The sequence below is a fragment of the Vicugna pacos genome, chromosome 23, assembly GCF_048564905.1.
Source record: "Vicugna pacos chromosome 23, VicPac4, whole genome shotgun sequence".
NCBI lineage: Eukaryota > Metazoa > Chordata > Mammalia > Artiodactyla > Camelidae > Vicugna > Vicugna pacos.
This window is the reverse complement of record NC_133009.1, coordinates 4,193,482-4,215,203: the sequence shown is the minus strand read 5'-3', so window position 1 is coordinate 4,215,203 and position 21,722 is coordinate 4,193,482. Positions and strand designations below refer to the sequence as shown.

The 21,722-nt window shown below is 49.8% G+C and overlaps 1 protein-coding gene across 1 annotated transcript; it reads right to left on the bottom strand.

Moving 5' to 3' along the window:
* Positions 1 to 4,986: 4,986 nt before the first annotated feature.
* Positions 4,987 to 15,492, bottom strand: FCAMR (Fc alpha and mu receptor). The gene is given in 7 exon segments (XM_015248861.3): positions 4,987 to 5,051; positions 5,054 to 5,170; positions 5,798 to 5,916; positions 6,552 to 7,308; positions 8,262 to 8,600; positions 12,932 to 12,992; positions 15,454 to 15,492. Coding segments are annotated over 7 exon segments (1,497 nt in total).
* Positions 15,493 to 21,722: the final 6,230 nt, after the last annotated feature.

Here is a 21,722-nt window from a genome sequence, read left to right as displayed (position 1 = left end):
GGCGGAAGAAGGAAGATTTTCAGAGTGGACATCCAAAGTCAACAGGTGGGGTGTCAGGTGACAGGGCCCAGCCCCTCTCATAAGCCACTGGGGTCCCCCTGAAGACTTGCTGCTTCCTTGTTCCTGGTCTGAGCCTGGCCTTTAGCCCGAGGTTTGCTTGGCGGGCAGCCATTGGAGAGATATCCCCTGTGGTCCCCTGCAGCCTGTGCCCATCCGAGCCTCAACAGTCCCACTGTACGATGGCGTGCAATTGGCTTCTCTCTGGTCACAGATACTTTAATTAATTTTCAGTCGCCGGCGCTGCTCAAGTGGAGGAGAGTGTGGGTGAATGGAAGAGTTTCGACAAGCTGGGTCTCCTAGCCGGCCCGCCTTGCCCATGTCAGGCTCTAAAGAAGCCAGCTCCCCAATGCTTTCATCCTGATCTCTTGTCTGGAGTGAAGTGCAACATCTTCAGACAAACTGTGGGAAAATTTGTAAAGTGTCTTTGGTCTTGATCATCCTGGCTCTCTTCCTCCGATCTAAGATACCCAGGGTTGGGGAGCCAGCATGTGTCACTTTAGGGAAGGAAGTGGCCCATAGTGGCCCTCTACACTCAGAGCCAAACTGGTAGAACTAGATCAAGGCAGCAGACAAGCGAGGGGTAGGAACTTGGCCAGAGGTTGGATGAGGCAGAGCAAGAAGACTCTAGATGCTAATCAGGGAAGATGCCTCCTCCACAAAATGGGACCAGGAGGCAAACAGGGGCCTCCTGACCCAGGGCCTCAATGCTCGTGATTTCTACAGGTTTCTGAAAGTGTAATGCAGGGACCCCCCTGTAACTGGCTCCTCTCTGCTGCCCCCGGGGTTTCAGCGGACCCCTTGGAGAGTGGGCCCTAGGGTGACAGCTCACATCCTTGCGGACAGTGACCAGAGCCGGTTGGCCTGGAAGGGCCAGTGCTACCTGTACTTAAATGAGAAATGGAAGGCTTGTTGGCGCCGGACCCTGCACACGGGGCCACCTACAGAGAATACGTTTCCTTTTGTGCAGGATCTCCATTCTCCATTCAATGTTTGTCAGGCTCTTAGCCCCGGATTAACTGCACCAATGGAAAATAATCACATAATCTGTGTCTACTTGGCTGAAGTGAAGTGTAAGTCCTTCTCTCTTTGGATGCAACTGGAACTATTATTAAATGGATTCTGTATTTCCCAGACCCCACTGGATCCTGGAGGAGAGGAAGAAACCCCCAAAGTCTTAGCGAGGAACATGAGAAGTCAGCTGTGGGGTCAGGTGTTCGCCCTGAGTTACTGGGAGAGAGGGACACCCCTGCAGGTGCTTCGGACCTGAGCTCTATTTGTACGAATGCTGGGGAGGACCTCAGGGCCCTGAGTGAATTTTTAGCTTTTGGTTCCAGCTCCCTGAACTTTTCCACTTCACTTAGCCAGGACAGGAATAAGCCAGCTCAGTGACTGAAAATAACGAATTACTGGAAATGGTTATGAAACATTTTACACGCAGGCCTAAAGGAGGAAAACAAAGAAGGCTCTAAAACCTTAAACAGGGAAGAGCCTGACCAGATATGCAGGCTGTAAGTCCAAGCACGGAGGTACTGCATCGTGATCAGGGATCTAGGCTGCAGCCGCTCTGCATTCAGTCCCCACGAGTGTAGCTACTTCCTGTCTCTGGCCTCAGTCTTCTCGTCTGTAAAATGGGACTCGTCATACTAGCCTTACAGAAATGTTGCATCAAATGCAACATGGAATGTTAAAGCTGCTAGGGGCGTGCCTGCTATGTAGAGATACTTAAGGAGCAGTAGCAGCATTAATAAATAGCGAGGCGAGAACTGGAGAGGCTTTTTTTGTCCCCTAATGCAGAGAAACTGCCGGATCATAGGAAAGTCAATGCTTCTCTGTATCTTGGATTAGAACCCTCCATGGACAATTCCCTGATTCCAGCTTCAGAGCTGGAGTGTCTCACTGACCCTCATCCCACAGATGTGGGTGTCATGCTGGCTGGGGGTATGAGATTAAAAGCCAAGCACTGACAATACCCAGTGGTGGACTTGATCTGCTCAGCCTGCTTGGCCTCTGGCCTTTTAAGTCCAGGCTCCTGCCCCTCTCCAGGCATCCATTAGCCCATAAAGGAGAGCTGTAAGCATTCGGGGCTGCCCCACTTCCTTCCTGGCGAAGATTTCATTCAGATCTTATCTCTGCTCAGCTCCAAGGACTTTGATCTTGGCTCTGTTCCATCCCTTTGAACATGCACTGGCTCCTCCCGCTGGTGGACCTCGGCTTTCCCTAGAACACCCTGATCTGGCAGCCTTCCCCACTTCTGGAAGCTGCCTCTGACTCCAGTCCCTTAGCCGACACCCCTCGCCTTGTCCCCTACTTCCCTAGATGGGGTGGTCAGGCAGGATGCCCCAGCTGCTGAATTCCAGACAGGATCACAGGAGATGGGAGGGAGGAGGAGGTGGGGGTCAAAACCAGGAAAGGGGTCAAGGGAACTTTGTGGGAGGGATGGGGTCTGCTCCTTCCTCTCAGAGCAGGAACAGGAGAGTCTTGTGTGGTTTTATGGTTCAGTGCAGGGATTAGCAAGTTATGGCTCTTGGACCAGATACAGCTTGCCGCCTGCTTCTGTAAATCAAGTTTTGTTGGAACACAGCCAAAGTCATTCGTTTATGGATCGTCCTGGCTGCTTCTGTGCCGCCAGGGCAGAACAGAGTCTTTGCAGCAGAGACTGGACAGCTTGCAGTCTACAGCATTTACAATCCGGTCCTTGACAGAAAAGCATTGCTAACCCCTGGTTTGGTGCATCAAGCTTCCCAAACAAGGAGAGATTTGATGAACGCAGTCTTGTGAGGTTGCTTCACCAAAACACAATAGCCCCAAATCCAGAGAAACGCTTGTAATGTCCCTGCCCTTCCAGGACTATTCACAATGCACCTTGGTGTATTAGAGTGCTCAAAAAATCCTGCGCAAAACCTGTTTGTTGTCTAACCCACATTTCCCAAACTTCTCTGGTCTACCAAACCTTTTTCTCGGGACGCGTCTTAACAGTCCTCAGAAGCTAGGGTTCTGTGATGCCCCTGGAACACACTAGGTAGGTGGAAGGACCCAACACAGGCTGGGATCTCCCTCATCCCTGCTCTGATGAGCTGAGTGACCGTGACTGAATTATACACCTGTAGGGCCTGCTTCCTCATTGGCTGGACGGGATAACCGTGGCTGTCCTCTCTCTCTTACAGGCGGTTCAGGCAGGTCACTGAGATCGTGTGCATGACAAGGGTCAGGAGCTAGGACTCTGGGGTCCTTGACTGTTGATGATGAGTTTTGCTCCGATACCTTGTTTAGCAAAGGCGGAGTGGGGAAGGCACGAGGTCAAGGTTGTGAATTCCCTTTTCTAGCCCTCACTCTGCTATTCCTAACTGGGTTAATTGAGGGACTTTCAACAAGTCACTTCCCCATGGGGCCTGAGTTCCTTCACCCTGGGCTACCGGTTTTAGACTGGTTAATCTCTGAGGGTCTACTAGCTCTGCAATTCTGTGCTTCCATTTGGTTATGACAGGCAACTTCCCTACTCACCCCGGTGGCTCTTTCTCTCCTGAACCTTGCAGACCGCATCGCGTTGATTGGACCGGAGCGCGTCTGCGGTCAGCCCCAGCTACGAGGAGGTAACTAAAGAAGGATTTCTGGTGCTGCTGACAGCTTTGGAGGCAGGGCTGAGCCTTCTGGGAATGTCTACCTGACAATTCTTGACTTGATAGGCTAGCTTTTCTAGGCTTGCCTTCTCTTCTCTCCCATTGCTCAAGGGCTGCTCTGTCCAAACATGCAGTTCAGACAGCCTGTTGACAGATCCAGCAAAACAAAAGCATAGATGTGAGTCCTGAAAAGACAGTGGGCCTAAGAGTGGAGCAAAATTCCCCCAACAGGCATGAGGTAAACTGACGATGAAGCAGAATCCACATCAAATTCCTCTTTGCCACCTTCTCTCTTATCTGCCCCTCTGACCACAGCCATTTTCCAGCTTCATCAATGGTCCTTGATATCACGGATTTATTTATTTTTCTTTGATAGCACAGATTTATAAGCAGTTGAATAAGAGGAGCTTTATGAAGAAGATGCAGACCTACTGAAAATCCCTCCTCTTCCATGAATTTAGGAAAATCCCAGAAAATCTTGACTGGGTCAAAAGATTGACAGCGTGATAAGTATGGGGCCAAATGGGGAGGGATGAATTAGGGACAAGTGTTCTTTCCTTTTTTAGGGGGGAGCAGGGAGTAGGTAATTAGGTTTGTTTATTTATTTATTTATTTATTTATTTATTTATTTATTTATTTATTTAATGGAGGGACTAGGGATTGAACCCAGGACCTAGTGCATGCTAAGCATGCGCTCTACCACTGAGCTAGACCCTCCCCTTTGCCAGTGCTCTTCTTTTTGTTCCCTATATTGGGATCTATGGGGTCATCTAGGAGACTCCAAAATCCCAAAAGGGATTCAGAGCATCTTCGTGGGCAGGGTCCATTCAGTCACAAATATTTATTGGAGGCCCTACGGAGTTGAAGTTCTCTGGGGACACAGTGAGCTGGATAAAACACAGTTACTGCCCTTAAAGCTTAGAATCTACCTGTAAAGAATATAATTCAGTGTGTGCAGCAGGCTGAGCGTGAACAGATGTCAGAAAGCTGGGTGGCGGGGGACCTACCAAGGGCTAGGAGTGATGGCTGACAGGAAGCCTCTCATATTTTCAAAATTCCAGGAATGGAAATTGCACTTTTCCAGGTTCACTGACCTCCACCAGTAATTAACAAATCCTTTCTTGCAGGCTTCTTGGAGTCACACTGTCGCCTTTGGCTGTGGAAGACGCTTGGCCCAGTGATGTTCAGGCTTTGCTTCCCCAGATGGGGTCCCAGCTCCCCCAACTTCCCTTCGTACAGGCGGGGGAAGGAGAAGAGGCTGGGGTCATGGTGTTTGGTCCTGGTCTTCCTTCTACAGTGGCTGAGCAGCTCATCCTTCTACTCCTTGGGGTCCAGGGTCCCTCTCTGGGGCAGTCAGGCTGCATGGAGATGGGGAGGGTCATCCTGGAGCAGCTTCCTTCCCACCTGGGCCAGCAGATCAGGCTGGACGCTCAGCTCTGGGGACTGTGTCATCTGAATCAAGGTGACCTTCAATGACTTCTTTATCTCCTGAGCTGCACAGACACAGAGGACACTGTGAGGGCCCTGGGTGCTGAATTCAATTTCCTGAGAATCCCCTGCTCCCACCACAAGTCTTCAAGAATTTTCTGACACAGAAAACTTGGAACTGAGATCCACCAGGATTGGGCCAGGCCTTCAGGGCCCTGGGTCTAATAATCTTAGCTCCCAGAACATCTCACCCTTCCTTCACCAGGTCTAAACACCATGGAACACTCCCTTTAGGAGTGTGTAAATCTGGGCCCGTTGCTGTAAGAGACTTTCAGCTGGGCCGTGCAGAGAGGGCAAATGTAGTTTGGTTCCACATCTGGGCCCTGCACTCCTGCTACCTGCAGCCAGGGCTGCTCGTGTAGTTCGTACACCTACAGTTGGCCACTTCTTGCCATCCTCCGAAGAACTTCTCCTAAAGCTCTGGGATGCCACTGAGACCTAAATGCATGGATGCTTTTCTCATCTGATTGATAAAGAAATCAAGGAAGGCCCAGCTCACGAAATGGCTCAGACTAACATTTCTACATCTAGGAGTCCTGGCACCAAGTCTGACCCCACCCAGACCTGAGAGTGTCAGGTGGAAACAAGCGCTCCCCTCTCCAGCCTTGGGGGCGACTTTCAATTCCACTCACAGTTCCTCTTTCTCTGGAGCTTCCTTCGCAACAGAACAAGAGCCGCCAGCGTCAGCAGGAACAGCATGGTGGAGAGTGGAGCCAGGACCCGAGAGATGCTTGTCCCTTCCAGAGGCACACTGGAGCGGAAGTAGCAGGAGTGGGGATGGGAAAGCACAGGAGAGGTGAGGTTGGAGCTGGGCAGGGGTCTGAAGACCCTTCAGCCCTCATCTCTCGTTCTACAGGGGAGAAGCAAGCCGGCTGTCCTCACTCCCATGGAGGGCTGGCTACAGAGCTGGGACCAGACCCCTGTCTTCAGGGTCCCAGGCCCTGCATCCTTTTCCCTACTCCACTGCCTGTGCGTGGGCCCCACTGATGGGCCACCATGCAAAAGAGAACTGAGTGAGGTCAGGGAATCTAAGCTTGGCACTGGGCTCTGCCACAATCTTTCCTTGTGGTTCACTGAGTCACCTCCCCTGCTGGAGCTTTGTTTCCTGATCTTAAAAAAAAAAAAGTCCCAAAGGTCCCACCTAAATATTCTGTTATTTTATTGTTGAGATTTTTCCTTGAAAATCACATGAAAATACCCAGATGGCATTCTCCCAGCAAGGACCCTTGAATGAGGGAGGATTCTGACTTTGCATCCCTTGCTTTTTTACTGTCTTGCAGTTACAAAAGGGAGAGGAGAGAGCAGATGGAGAGGGGCACATGGGTCAGCTCACTGAAGGGGCCTGGAAAGGGATGGGGCAACCAAGAGGGGGTCCTTGGGGTTTACCTCTTCATGGAGGAGTCCTTGCCTGGGGGCCTGAGGGGCCCTGCTGCCAGGGCCTGGCTCGGCGTTGCTTGGGGACCACCATCTCCAGGAGGGGTGTCTAGGTCCCCTTCACCGCTTCCCTCGGCAGAGGCCATCTCTATGCTGGTCGGCCCCAGGGTCCACACAACTGCAGCTGGTGTAGTTCCTTCAATGGAGTCCAGGGCTTGTGGCTTAGAAACCAACGTTTCACCGTGGAGGGTTGTCCACATCCATTTTTCTAAGACCCAGTTTGATGGCCTAATTGTCCCTATGACCTTCCCAGCTGTGTGCAGGGCTGTACTGACCCTCTGTGTTTCCCCTCTTTGCCCATCCGCCCCAGTCGTTGTCGCCCTCTCTCTTCTGCTGGCCCTGGTCCTTTTTGCGTCTGAGCTTCTGGTACCCCAAACCTTAGCAGCTTTTGTAGTACTGGACACACTTTTGATTGTTGAAGCTGGACTCAGTGGAGTGGGGACCGTTGCCCAGATGGGACCCCCTACCTGGCCACCTGTCCCTGGAGCTATGGTCGCAGTTGCTTCTGGGGTTTGCCTTCCCTTAGCTAAAGCTGTTGTTTTGCTAGTGTCTAGAGTCAGAGTAACACTGTCCCATCCTGTCCCCTGTCTTTCTATAGTCTGGATGGTTCCACGTGTCCATCTGTTGGCTGCTGGTGATGCTGTTTCAGAGGATCCCATGTTGGGCTCACCAGCAGCCGGAGTGGCTGTGGGGATGGTTCTGGAAAGACCTGTGTGAACAGCAAAGGAAAACCAAATGAGAAAGCTATCCGGGTTGCCTATGGCATTTAGCAATGATGCCAGTCTTGAGGTCTTTGCTATGTGGAATGGGACCTCACTGAGCAATGCAAACTTTGGCCAGTATGTTGGACAAAATAAAACATTGGGAAAACCAGATTTATCCTCCACTCTGTTGCAAATATTGACACTTTATGTTCCAATCTCCTTCTTTTATGCCCACATGCTCTCTCTCCACTTGCCCCAGGACCCCATGCTGTCCCCTTTCCTAGAAGCCCACAGCCAACCATGTATTTCTCTTCAAATAAGAAAAAAAAGAATTTTAGTTGCATTAGAGAGGGCAATCACAGCAGACGGTTAGATTGCAACATCTAACCAAACAAGCCCACCCTCCGGTGCTCTCGTGCCTGCCTGCACCATCTCTCCGGCAGACTGGCCTTTCACAGCCTGGATGCCCTGCGTGTCTGCACACTCTGGGCACCTGACTGGGGACCATCTCTGTGGAACTGGCCACCCAGGGCGTGGACCTGGTAGCTGTCGGATGTCTGCTGAGGAGCTCAGTCTCAGGAAGAGCCCAGTCCTCATTCTTCTGTCCTGCCCGTCTTACCTGCCCTGCAGGTCTGAACAGACATCATGACCATAAGACGCCACATTATGCAATTCACCACCTTCATGGAACTCTCTTCAAATATATATGCCTCAGCATTTGGAGGGAATTGGGTAGAACAGCTTACTTGGCGGGGAGGTCTTCCCTAACACCTATCTTCCTTCTGAAGGGGGTTTCCTTCTGAAATGAAAGCCTACATCTTAAAGCCCTTGCCCTTCCCCAGCTTGTCATCATCACTTCCTTCGTGTTTAAAGCCCCCTTGGACCTCAGTATCTTCTGTTGCCCCCTACCTCCAGCATTCATTTCACCAAACTTGCCCCGCCGGCCAGCAGCCCATACCTGCAGAGACGGTCAGGTTCATGCTGAAGAACAGCATGTCGTTTGAGTTTCCAATGCCACAGCGGTAGCGCCCCACATCCTCCGGGGACAGCTGGGACAGCCTCACCACAAAAAAGCCTTTTTGCGGGAAGTCTGTTAGAGACACGCGGCCGTGGTAGTGTCGCTGCGTGTAGTGGTTGGTGGAAACGACAGTGTGGCAGAGCCACGGCCGGGGGCTCAGGCGGCACCAGTACTTCCTCTGGTGGCTGTTGATGAGCAAGGGGGCGTAACGGCACTGGATGGTGACAGATCCCCCAAGCTCCCCAGACACCAGCCTCGGGCCTTTCAACGCATTCGCAGCTGCAGGCAGAGAGAAAAAAATAAAGTCCAAGTGGAAAGAACACTGAATTTGTCACTGTTTGGGGGAGATTTGAGCTCCAAACTTGGCCAGAATTAAGGGGCAGTTCAGAAAATAACCTCTGTGAAAGTGAAGGTAAAAAGAATCAATACAGACCTTGTCGTATAATTTTTTTTTATATCTAGTAGTTAGTATCTGCAAATTCCAAACTCCCAATTTATCCCTCCCCACCCCTTTCCCCCTCTGTTAACCACAGGTTTGTTTTCTGTCTGTGGGTCTACTGTACAGCACAGAGAACTATATTCAATACCTTGTAATAAGCTATAATGAAACAGAATATGAAAAGGAATATATATATATATATATCTGAATCACTATGCTGTATGCCAGAAATTAACACATTGTAAATTGATTCTATTGTAATAATAAAAACAAAGAATCAATATAGAAATATCAGAGTTTAGACATTAGGTCAGGAGTAGCCCCAAGATATGGGCAGAGCTGTGTCCAAGTTTCCATCAGAGAGATGGAAATGCAAGAATAATATTACCCACTACTTAGCTAACCACTGTTTAGCTTCTCATGTGCCAGGGGATTTTATGCATGTCTGTCCAGAGCCTGGGTTCATTCCACTGGGCTCCAATGCAGATGTTTAAAAAGCTGCCCTCTGCACCTGTGAGAGGGCCAGGGCAACCTCTGATGGAAGGGCTGTGGTTTGTTTGCATGGAATGTAAAGGAGAGATGTGAAATAATAAGAACAGATGAGTGTGCTTTCTGCTGAAAGGAGACAGTGCCCGGAGGTACAAGAATCGTGGTCTGCTTGGTGGGTACATCCCCAGACCAGCGCTTGCGGAGATGTTCATTCTGGCCACTCTTTTCTAGAAATGGAAACAAGCAAGTGCCACCGTCAAGGCACAGAAAAGCAGTATTGTGACTTTGCCTGCTTTGGTAGTAGGCTTAATTCACAGTCGAAGCACAGTATATGGCCCTTTTACTGAATGCCTTAAATTTGACCGGATGCAAGCAGAGACACAGTTTATTCTCTCTCTCACTGTGTCTTCAAACTCCCTCTGTGGACTTCTCGGCTCCTTGATGAAATCTCAGGCATAATTTCAAGAACAGTAGCTTTCATAGTCTTACTTGGAGAAGAAAAAATCCAGTCCAATGACTGTTGCATCTCCAATCTCTTACCCAGTTCAAGCCTTTTCCTTTCTCCCAACTACGCTCGGAGGCCTGGTGTGGAAGCGGGGGGCAGGTCGGGGTCTCTTGCTCCACTTGACCCCTTTCTCTACTCAGAAGTGCTGTTTGGAGCCCCTCCGGGATTGAGTGAGGAGGGAAGAGGGGAGAGGTGTGTGGGCAGTTGTGATTGTCTCGTGCTGCTCAGGGCAAGCTGATGTCCTGTGCTGAGTCCTCTTTTGCCTCCCAGGTCCCCTTTCCTGCTGGTCTTTTATGACTCCTCCATCACCACCAACCCTATGACTTTGGGCCACACTCCTCTCTGGGGGGGCCCTCTTGGTGGAGGTCCCAGGCCAGCTCCTTTCTGTGGGACCCACATGTGGCCCTAGGAAGCACAGCTTTGTCCTGCTGTCAGGAGAGACCTGGGACACATGGCAAGCTCACTGTCTTCCTAGAAGTTCCTTCTCTTACCTGGCTTCAAGTGGGGGGAGGGGGAGGTGATCACTCTTGTTCTCCAGGGGCAGGTGGCAGAGAGCATAACACACTGACCACTCTCTCCAAAACAGCTCTCCTGCTCTCTGACAGCTCTTCAGGTGACTCCATGCTGGGCTCTTGCTGGAACAACCAGCTTCGCCATCTCTTTCCAGAGTCCTGCCCAGATGAGTCAACATCTTGTTTTGAATGTGGTTGCCTGACATCTATCAATTTGTTCTATGTCTTTAGCACCTCTGAACCTAAGAAAGTTCAAGCCTGTTGCCAGGACTGGCTACATAATCTGCAAGGCCCTGGGACAAAATACAAAGGCAGGACCCGATGTTCAAAAGCTGTTCAGGATCTCACTATGGCAATAGCAGAGCATTAAACCGAGCACCTTCTCCACGGGGCCCCGTGTGACTGCACGGGGCACATGCCTAGAACGCTGGCCCTGCCTGTTGCTTTTGTCTCAAAGTCTCATCATAGGAAGAGTCAAAGCCACAAATGTTATGGATAAATCAGTAATCACTGTAGGTTTAATCAAATGACCCACGACAAGCATGCCACTATTGATAAGAGTTAAATGGCAACTTACTGTTAAAAACCAAAAATATTTATAATTACCAACAAGAAACCATCTCAGGATGACAGTGATGGTGCCCCAATAAAGGGTTCACACCCCAGATTTCAGGAATCTGTGTGTGATTTACACGTGGTTTGGGCGGGAGGATTAATGCACCCTATTTGTCAGCAGGAAGGGCAGTTCTGACTTTGCAGTTGAAAGCTGATTAGGGATTGCAACTCTCGCAATGAACATTTCTTTCTTTTATTAATACCAAATTGCACTTACCCTCAAGAACTCATTTGGGAGATGAGTAGCTCTTGCTTGTATGTAATTAAGGTTTTTGGAATTTTCTACTAGGTGTCTAGGAGAATTAAAGGAAGGCTGGCATTTTAGGACCAGTGATGTCCCCCTCAAAGGGTCCCTTCGGTGAGGGTTGTGCCCCTATTCTCCTTCACCAGTCACCTCCCGGCTGTTGTCATTGTATGGCTCCAATCAGATTGGGACTGCCTCGGGGGGAGACTGGAGCCTGACTTGGTCAGAGGAAGTGCAAAGGGTCTGTGGTAGGAGCAGGGAGAGCAGAAGTTGCCCCTGAGATGGAGCGCTCCTCCCACCAGGAGAGGTGGGAGGAAGGTGTGCGTGTTTCCCTGGGGAGAGAGCCAGCCCAGCCGCCTGAGATGGGGTCTTTCGCCTGGAGGGGCCAAAGCAGAACCTGGGGCACAGGGAGGAAATGAGCCATCAGGGGGCCATCTAAGGGTCCACAAGACACTCAACAGAGGAAGAGCGAGCCCTAGACCCCCGCCCGGCCGGCCAGAGAGCTCCAGATCATCCCATCAAGTGAGACCTGCCTGCCTCCTGCCTCTCCTCCCACCCGCCGCTGTGACCCTGCTGGGATCCCAAACGCCGGCTGCTTCCACCTGGAGGAGAAAGAGCAGGGGAGGGGAGAAGGCGGCCCCTAAACCCCCTCCTGCCTTCCTGACTGCAGATCTAGGCTGGCGAGGGGGGCGTATCTTTGAATGAAGATTAAACTGCTAACTAAAATACTTAGCTGGACACTTAACATGATCAAATTTAGAACTTTAAAGGAATTAAGTTAGGACTATCACCTGTACTTTAGAAGAAAAATTGTGAGCTTGCCTGACTTTTCATTTAGGAGCAGGGGAAACCTACTCTTACTGAAATATTTTAAAGGGAGCCATGGAGATTCAGATAAAGAGCTGGTGTGATTATATTACAAAGAGCTCTTGCTCAAATATTAGCTACTTTTGATTCATTACGATTTTGATTTGTTTATAAGCCAAACACAATGGGGTTTTTTTTTGGGTATTAGAACATTTATTCATTCATTTTTGTTTTCTTTCAGCAATTACATTTGTTAGAGCATCTACTTGGGACTAGGTTCTAGGTACCAGACACTCTAGACGTACACTCATTATATTCCTCAATGGCTCCCCATTACCATCAAAATAAAACCAGACACCACAACACAGAGATGGGGCCATTGGTCATGTGGGCCTGATCATCACACCAGCCTGCCAGGACCTATAGGGCAGGGGTCCTGTCTTCCATCCATCTGTCCCTAGTGCCTGGCACATGTTAGGTCCTCCATAAGCGTGTGCTGACCAAATACGTAAATGCATAGATATGATTCATATTCATGCATCTGGTTTCTTTGCAGAATCTACACTCTTTTAAGGAGAGCAGTGTCTTCATCTTTATGTCCCCAGTATTGGGCCTGGCACTTGGTGTTTTTAGAATGAGTGGTAATAAAGCAGGGCTACCTCTGTCTATTGCATGCCCGGGAACCCATATCTTGCAAATGCAGCCAACTTTCAGTTATCAACTTGAATGAAAGACAGCAGGGACATATCATAACTGCATATTCCAGAAGTTGTCAAGTCAGGAGTATGCCCTCTCACGTAAGCTCTTGTCTCCCTCCTTCCTTCTGGGCCCAGATCTGATCACCCCCCAGATCCATGGCCTAGCCTTGGATCCCAGGGGAGCAAGCCATGGGGATACCCAAACTACGGAGGGGGTGCTGGCTGCCACTGAGATGCCCGCCAGGCACGTCTGCAGCCCGGAATGTGCGAGTTCTGAATCTGGGCTGAGTTTGGGACTCACCCTGCAGCAGGCACAGCATGAGGAGGACGGGCGTTTTCCATCCTGCCCTCTGGTTGGTGACCTGCAAAAAAACACCCGGTGAAGAGGCCTGAGAGGAGGCGAGTTCTCTCAGCCTGGTGGGTGGCCCCGGGGGTCCAGGCGAGCCTTTTCTCCCTCTGGGATCTCAGTTTGCTCGGTGCTGGGACTGGATCAGCTCCATCTAAGAGCAGGACAGAAACTGCCCTCTGAGAGAAGCAGGGCTCCATCCTTCCACTCGCTCCCCCCAGGCACCCCGCTCCCCGCCCCGTCCAACACCGGCATGCACATTTGGCTGGGGTCATCGCCACCAAGGCTAGAACGTCCCCTACTCTGGAGGTTTCTGTGTGCAGAGGGGTGCAACACCCTCTACGGGGTACCAGCCCCTGCACCCACTTGCTGGCATGGAGCTCTGGGTTTGGGGGTGCATCATGCAGTGGAAAGACTCCAAGCTTCAAGCTTAAACCTTCGCTGGAATTGAGGAGCCTTAGAAAGACTACTCAGCCTTGGCAATTGCCTTCCTCTCCAGGGGAATGGGAGACTGTCGGGGCTGTCGTGCCGCCCAAATGAGATGGTTCAGTGACAGTGGGCCTGGGTCAGAGTTGCTCGCTTCCCCCCTCTCTCCTCACCCCTTCTCTTTTGCAAAAGGAGAACTGTTTCTTTCAAGGGGAGCTTTCTGTCTCACTGGCAGTGTGCCTCCGGCCACTGACAGGAGTTAAAAATTAACTCTCAGGCCAGCAGTTGCCCACCCGAGGGTCCTATTCTGATTCTTCTCCACAGCTTCTAGGAAGCCCTCTCTGGCCCCCAGGCCACGCTGCTCCTCCCGCTGCTCCGGTCTCTCCCACAGGCCTGGGCAGCTCCTAGAGGATAGGGCTTTGAGCCTCCAGGCTCTGAAAAGAATCCAGCTCTGTGCAGGTGCCCAACGTGCTGCTATTGTGAATGAGAACCGCCCACTATTTTGACAGATACCTTAGTGACCACCACTTAGAGGCCTTTTGTGGCTTGCTGATTAATAACCTTTAATAAAAAAGAGTAAGAAAACGAATATATGTACATATAAGCATGACTGGGACATTATACTGCACACCAGAAATCGACACGTTGTAACTGACTATACTTCAATTAAAAAATTTTTAAAAGATTAAGAAGAAAAGACAGGAATTGTACACTACACTTCTTTTATAGTCTCCAGGGGGATTTCATGGAGGCTTTTTGAGTGATTAAAAATCTGTTCCTTGAATCTATCTACAGTCCATGGTTCTGGGGACCTATAGATTTTTTTCTAAAGAAAGCAAACTTAAGTTAGCTGGGGTTTTTTCCTTCCTACACTAACACATATCTCACAGAGGTTAAGAACAGGCTCTGATGGTCAGTGGTCAGATTTGGAAAAGCCCAGGGCTCCTCCGCCTCCGGTGCCCTCTTATTTTTAGCATCTCCCCTGCCTTGGGATTGTCATGGCAGCCTGAGGCCTTCCCTGCCTTCCAGAGCTGCTGGCTTCCTGCCCTCACCTGGAGAGCCTGGAGGTTCTCTGGGGTGTGCCTGCCCCTTATCTGTTGTTTGATTAATGTTCACCAAGTCCGGGCTAATTCTGAGGCTGCTGCCCGCGTTCCCTGAGGGTAAGCTTTTCTAAAGCGCGAAGTACTGATGTAGCGCATGCTGGGGCCAAAGTCCCTCGGCCACACCACCCAGTTCCTCTGAAGTCTGCACAAGTGAGTGCTGCTATCTCGGCTTCAGGAGCAAAAGCCGCCTCTGAGGGGCAATGAGGAAGCACAGGGTGTGAGATAAAATGCCTCCAAGGAGTTATCAGCCTTGATTGGAGGCGGCAAGGATAACAGTCAACGGAAAGTCTCCAAGTCACCCACCTGTCAATGACCTTCAGAAAAACCTCTCTCCAGAAGACCGGGAGCCCCATCTTAGTAGCTTGGGGCCACGGGTCTCTGTTACCATGCAAAGCATTTAAGAGTACGAGGCCACATTGGGCAACTCTCTTGTCCCTCAGTCCTGCCTGGGAGGGATCGACCCCATCCATCTCCAGCCAAGACTGGTGTACGACTCCCCAGATCCCTAGTGCCCACCCCCAGCCCTGAGCCCCACTTCTCTTCTCTTATCCCCCACCCCTGGGGTGGCACACAAGAAGGGAAGGAGCCAGTGTGCTGCAGAGGGAGAAGCACAGAACCAGGATTCAGGAGGTTCCGTGTTGCCCATGACCTTGGGCAATGCATCTTTCCTCTCCACTGCAACACAAGAGCCATGCTTCCTTCTCCTTCTAATGCGGCTCTAAAGCATTCAGGGGCCTGTTAAAGAGTCATGCACTCTGGTGGGAGAGAGTAGGGAGGGAGGAGGGAGATGCTGGCCTGAACTCCAGAATCCTCCCCTGGGTCCCCCCAGGAGCCAGGCCAGCTGTTCTCTGGGAAGGGCACTCGGGCACATGCTGGACAGTTCCTGCTGCCAATCACGGTCCACATTCGGAGACAAGCCCCAGCCTCTGGGAGAAAGCTTCACCTCACCTTTTGTTCTCCAGGCTTAGTTGGGGCTTTTCCATCCATCTTAGTCCAGAAAGAAAATCCACTTGGACTTTTCTTTTTCCCTTTTTTGAGATGCTGGTGATTGGATGTCTTCTAGTTTCTTTTCTTTAAACCTTGAGACTGGGTCGGCAGACAGGGGTTAGCACTGGAAGATGGATGTATGGGGCGTAGCCCTGCCACTCACGGCTCCACAAGTCCCATCAAGTCACTTCATGCTGGACCTTGGTTTTTACTTCTTAGAAGAAGGACCCCTGTCCTGGTCTCTTGTTCTTACTGTCACTTATTCCTACAGAACTTTTCCAGAGGTAGTGACAGTAGCTCTGAGGAAAACACACTGACCCACATCCTTCGACCTCTCATTGCCCCTGCAGCCCAGGGTCCCAGCTTTTCAGGATGCCCCAGCTCAGCCGGCCCACTCGGGGTAAGTGATGTAACAACGTGGGCAGGAGAGAAAATTCAGGAGAGGAATTCCCCTGCTGTCTGGCTGGCAGCTGCTGCCTCCAAGCTGACCTGGCCCCTTCAACCCCCAGGGAGAGACAATTTGAGTCCCCAGCTCCAGTTCAGCCGCACGCCTGGTGGTTAACAACTCATGCCCTGGACAAAGCACATGACAGTAAATGAGATGATCTCCATGGAGAGGGAACACTGACAAGTGTGGCTTATCCAGAAGGATGACACACTTCAAAAATACCCCAATATTTCCCTTGGGAAAATATTTCATGAATTGGTTTTTTTAATCCCTGTAGAAGATGTGATCTGCCTGCCTTTGTTGGTTTTAGTTATTTTACTTTTTATTTGTTAATATTTAAAAAAAATTAAAGGATATCTTTGCAGTTTTTTACATTTTGGTGGGGGGAGGAGAGGTAGTTAGGATTACTTTAATTTATTTACTTTTAATGGAAATACTGGGGATTGAACCCAGGACCTCGTGCATGCTAAGCATGTGCTCTACCACTGAGCTATACTCTCCTCCTTGTTTCAAAGTGACATTAAAATGGCTGGTGGAACCCAAGCACTCAACAACGAAGGGGCTGTAGGGGATAAGTGCTGCAGACTATGGTTAAAGACTCTCACCAGGACCCCTGATAGACTATGTAGCACCCGTGGGCCAATTAGAAAGGGAATTTCTTCCTCAAGAAACAGAAATTCAGCTGGTGTATTGTCCCACTTTGTATAACCACAGAGGCAGCATGTTTGACCTATGCATTTCCCCTTCCAGGCCTGAAGACAGGGCAGGGGTAAGAACTGAGCCACTGAAAGCAATAGGAGAGGAGAAGAAACAACTCTATGGGATGCCTAGAGTGTGGCTGGGACAAGATAGTCTTGTGCATGCCTGTGTGTCAGTGACTGTGCACAGCCGTCCCAGGACTTGGTCACAAGTGCCAGCCCTGGAGCTCCAGGTCTTCACAAACTCCTAGAGCCTCCAGTGTAAGTTAGAACCCATCTACTGTGCAAATGGCATTCCCCCTAGTTGTGGCATGCTTGAGCAGTGCACAACCTGAAGAACTGTTCATGGTGGCCCTGCCTGCAGAGGCTTATCCCCAGAACTGAATGATTCTCATGCAGGTGGTAGAGAGGGTTAATGCCTGGCTAAATTCTCCCCTCCCCGCTCCTCAGAGAGCAGTGTAGCCTCGTGGTTGATCACACAGATGTTGGAGTCAAGACTCCCGCCAAATGAATATCCCGGTCCTACTTTTTGTTGGGAAAGTGATATGAGTCAGATTACTTATCTTCTTTAAACCTCATTTTCGTAATCTGTAAAACAGGAGGATAATAGCACTTGCTTCATAAAGTTATTATGCGAATCAACTCAAAGTGCCTAACGTGCAATAAATTCCCAGTAAATATTAACTGATTATATTAACAGCTTAGCTTACTGCAACAGGGAGCAGGTGTCTTACAACGACCAAACCTTCCCCAAGAAGTCCTTTTTGAAGGTTTTCATCTGTTCAGAGGCCTGCCACTTTGTTATTCTTTTGGCATTTGATCATTTTGGTATTGGAAAGATTAAAGAGAAATCAATTTGTATAAGGACATGTCTGGATGGATCTTGGATTTAACAACAAACATTTGTTAAAGTTTCATTATTTTATAAGCTATACAGGCATTTTACGTTCTAAAGGGTATCTTTTTCTATTCTGTCTACTTTTGAACATTTTGAAGACTCTTTGATTGTAAAAATATAAATTATAGTAAAGTCTGATTAGTTGTGAAGCATGGGCCAGTTTTCAGAGCACTGATTCGGAGCCAAGGTGGTTCCCTCTCCGAAGCTTTATGGGGGAGAAAATGGAGTGCTGGCTACTTCTCTTGGGAGCATAATTGAATTCTCTTGCTCAATACAAAGCCACAAGTGGCTTCTTCCCATAGGTTCATGATACTATGACCTTCTAATTATAGGACCCAGACTCTGGAAAAAGGCTACATAATCCTTACGCCACATGTCAGATTTGGGAAGAGCTTTACCCATTCCCTGACCCCTCACCTCCAACCCTCAATCCCAGTTTTAGCAAAGGGTTTTATTTGGCAAATAAACACACAAGAGTGAAAAATCCGCAGATAGAATGCTAAGCAATGCAAGAGGAGAACCATTTGTGCTGTAAAACCATCTGTATTGATCTCTTTCCTCTCTAACACATGTATTCTAATGCATAATGAAGAGCGATGTATAAGGATGCCTTATGTGTCGCTATGAGGTGGTCAACGCTGATCTTCCTCATTATATATCATTGCAAAGTTTTCTGCTTACTCTACCCACACACGTGAGCTTTTTTCTAACCTTGTGTTTTGTGGGAGAGATACCCCCTCCCCCTCCTCCCCTCCCCTAGTTCTGGTTAGAACACTGAATGCTGCTGCTGCAAAAAAAACAAAACAAAACATTGTTTAAAAACACTTGGATTACTACAAGTGCTTTATCACTTCCTGAGAAACTCATAAAGGAAGGTGAACTATGAGACTTGCCACTCCTCCAAATGATAACAGAATAAAAGTATTTGTACAGCACAAATAATGATTTTACAATGGCAGTAGCAGGCATCTACAATCTCAACCATCACTTGGCTGATAGCAGGAATTACCATCCAGCAATATTCACACCCTCCAAACAGAAGACATTCTATAGGCAGCCAGGAGAGTGCAGAAACGGTGTAAGTTCCTGTATGCGCTGCTGGTAGAAGCACAGAGTAAAGACTCCCAGGGGACTACTCCCTAGATCACAGGAGTACACATGGTGCCTGAGACTTTAGCTGTAATCGTCTCAGGATGTCGACGCAGATGGCTGCGGGAAAACGTGACCAACAGCTCTTAGCATAAACTTTCTACAGTGACTTGAGTGTGGGGATTGAAATAAATGTATTTCTTACGGGGTGCGATTATTTGTTTATGATGCTATTTGGAATAGACATTATCCTTGATAATGAATCACTGGCCCTTGCAGGATGGAAGGGGTCCCAGATGACCATGGGGAAGGCAGCTGGCCCCTGCAAGGAGTGGTGCTTCATGGGGGGCTCGGCGTTCAGCTCTGTTGCTGGCAGGTTGGAGGCTCCTTGGCAGCAGGGCTCACCTCAGCCTTGGTTAGTGGGAACCCCGCCACTTGTGGAGCCCATAGTCCATCCCTCTGTGACTACTTCCCTCTGGTGTCCATTGTGCCAGCACCATGGTGGCCAATGCCTAGAGTTGGCTGATGTCAAATGGTCAAGTCATTCTGTCTGCTTGGTAATTTGATATCTCTTTCATGGTGGGTACTCTCTGGCGGGCGTTAGTCTATGATACAAAGAGCTTCACGCTTCATCCTGCTCCTGAGTCCATCCACGGGCATCTCATCAATCTTCCAATCTTTCCATTTCCAGCTGTCTATGTGTATTCTAACATCAGGCCATTTTTCCTTTCGCACAAAGCAGCTGGCCAGGTGCACTGCCCAAGGCTCTGTTAATTGGAAGAACTTTCTCTTGTCATTATTGTTCAAGGGCACTTCTCACAACACATCTACTGCTCACTTTCAACTTGAACCAACTCAACCACAAAAGAAGTCTGGGTTTTGTTTCCTCTGCCACTTGGTTATAAGGTGTGCTTCTACGCGGCCCCTAGGGAGCTGAGGAAGGGGCAGCGGGGCCCAGGGGAAGTAAAGATGAGGGGCTAGGCTGCTTATTCATGCAACTGGCTTGTGACCTCAAGTCCTTATCGTGCCTGGTCCCAGCTGCACCGCTTCTCACTTATGGCCTGCTGCTGGCCTACGCGACCTTGTGACTCGGTGAGTGTAACAGCTCTCATTTCCAGGTGCACACTCTCTGGTATTGCCTGTGTTCAGGTGTTATGTCTCTCCCAGGGCTCAGTATCACGCCAACAGACATGCACCATTCTCCCTTGCAGATGGCATGGCCTTGCAAGAGATGCACTGGGGACTATGTGACAAGGTTGTGATTCCCCCACTGGCGCTTGCCATAAACTCCACATGGCATCTTTTCCCAGCCTTTACCACTAAGCGGCAGGACCGCTTCCATCTCAGCCTGGACCTGCTGCAGAACCCTCTCCTGATCTGGGCCCTGCTCTGAGATAGAAGCATTTCATGCCACGTGGTGTATGGGCTAAAGCAGCACTTCCACTGTCAGCATTTTCCTGACATGTTTGCTGCTTCCTTCATTGTGGGTGGAGGTGCAGGATGGACCTTGTCTTCCACTTGGGATGAGGACTCCTGGCAGGCCTCTGATCGCTGGACCCCTAAACATCTTGCCGATGTGGCAGTCCCCTGGAATCTCCCTAGTGTTTCCGTCCTATTCTCTGAGGCGTGAGCACCTTACGAGGCCTCCAGCGTGGTAGCCACTTCTTGCTCACATGGCCTGATTAGCATAATATTGTCAATAAATAATAGATGGATGTGACATTCTTCAGGATGTCCAGATGGTCCAGATCCCTTCGTGCTATATTATGACAGAGGGCACAGGAGTTAACATGGCCTTGGGACAGCATTGTAAATGTATGTTGTTATTCACCTTCTAAATGCAAATGGTCTCTAATTCTCTCCTCCGGAGGGAATAGCAAATAATGCTCCCCTAAATCAAGGCTTCCAACCACGGGCCCGAGGCCACGTCAAATCTGCTGGAGTAGATAAACAGATACAGTGTCTGAAATTGGGGCTAGCCATTGGTTGAGTTTGCATTAGTTTGTTGTCATCCTCCAGGACCTCTGCAGGGGTCAAAAATTGAATTAACAGAGATATTTTGGGAACTGATAGTCTGCATCCTTAAGATCCTTAAAAGTGGTACCAATAGCAACAGTTCCTCCCTGTCATGCCTCATGGTTTTGTATTTATTTTCTTGGCTGAGGACGGGGCAGATTCTCAGGCTTCCTCTTGGTCTTCCCGCTCTGACGGCGCATATCCCACAAGCCTAAGACCCAGTGATCCAACTACCAGCATGTCAACCCCAGTTACACGTGCTGGGGCTGAGGGGCTGACCCCGGCTACATCTGCAGGCCTGGTGGGCACAGTGGAAGCCAAACCTTGGCCGGGACTTTAGTTATTACCTGGCCCCCCATGTGCCCCATAATTGAGAACAGGGGGGCACGAGGGCTCTTTGGTTCTCTGGGAATCGTGTCAGCTTGGATCCCGTGTCCAACAGTCCTCAGTACACTTGGGGGCCCTCTTTCCCCAATGCAGAGGTGCCCGATTAAATGAGTGTGCGTCCCTTGGAGAAGGACTTATGGAATCATGACTGTGTGTGTTTGCTGTGGTGCTGCGGGGTTGCTTTTCCTCTGGGGGACCTGGCTGAGTCTGAGTCTGACACTTTATGGGGGTTATTGCCCTTAGACTCCTTGTCATCCCTCCTTGACTTCTCTTAACCGCACAAGCTGGGAAACACCCTCGTTGGCTGAGTATTTCGCCTTTAGGGATACCATGTTTTTTAAATCATCTCCATAACTCTCTGGGGTCAGGCCCCTTTGGCTGCCATGCCAACCCTGTTGCTCATCATAATAACTGTACCCACTTGGCTTCTTTGGTCCTGGCATCTCATCACTGTTGGTATCCCACCATAGCCTGGCTTATAGAGGAGAGCCCTGGTCAACCTTTTTGGTGATCATGGTGTCTTCTCAGTAGCTCATTTCTTTTAGCTTTTGTGCATGGTGTATTCCCTGGGCCTTCCCATGGGACAGAATCTTCTGGTAGGTCTTCCAGCCTTGCGGTATATCCACTCCAGCATGCTCCCTTCCTGAGCCTTTTCACTTCTTCCTCTACTGCCTGCCGGGGCAGCATTGCCATT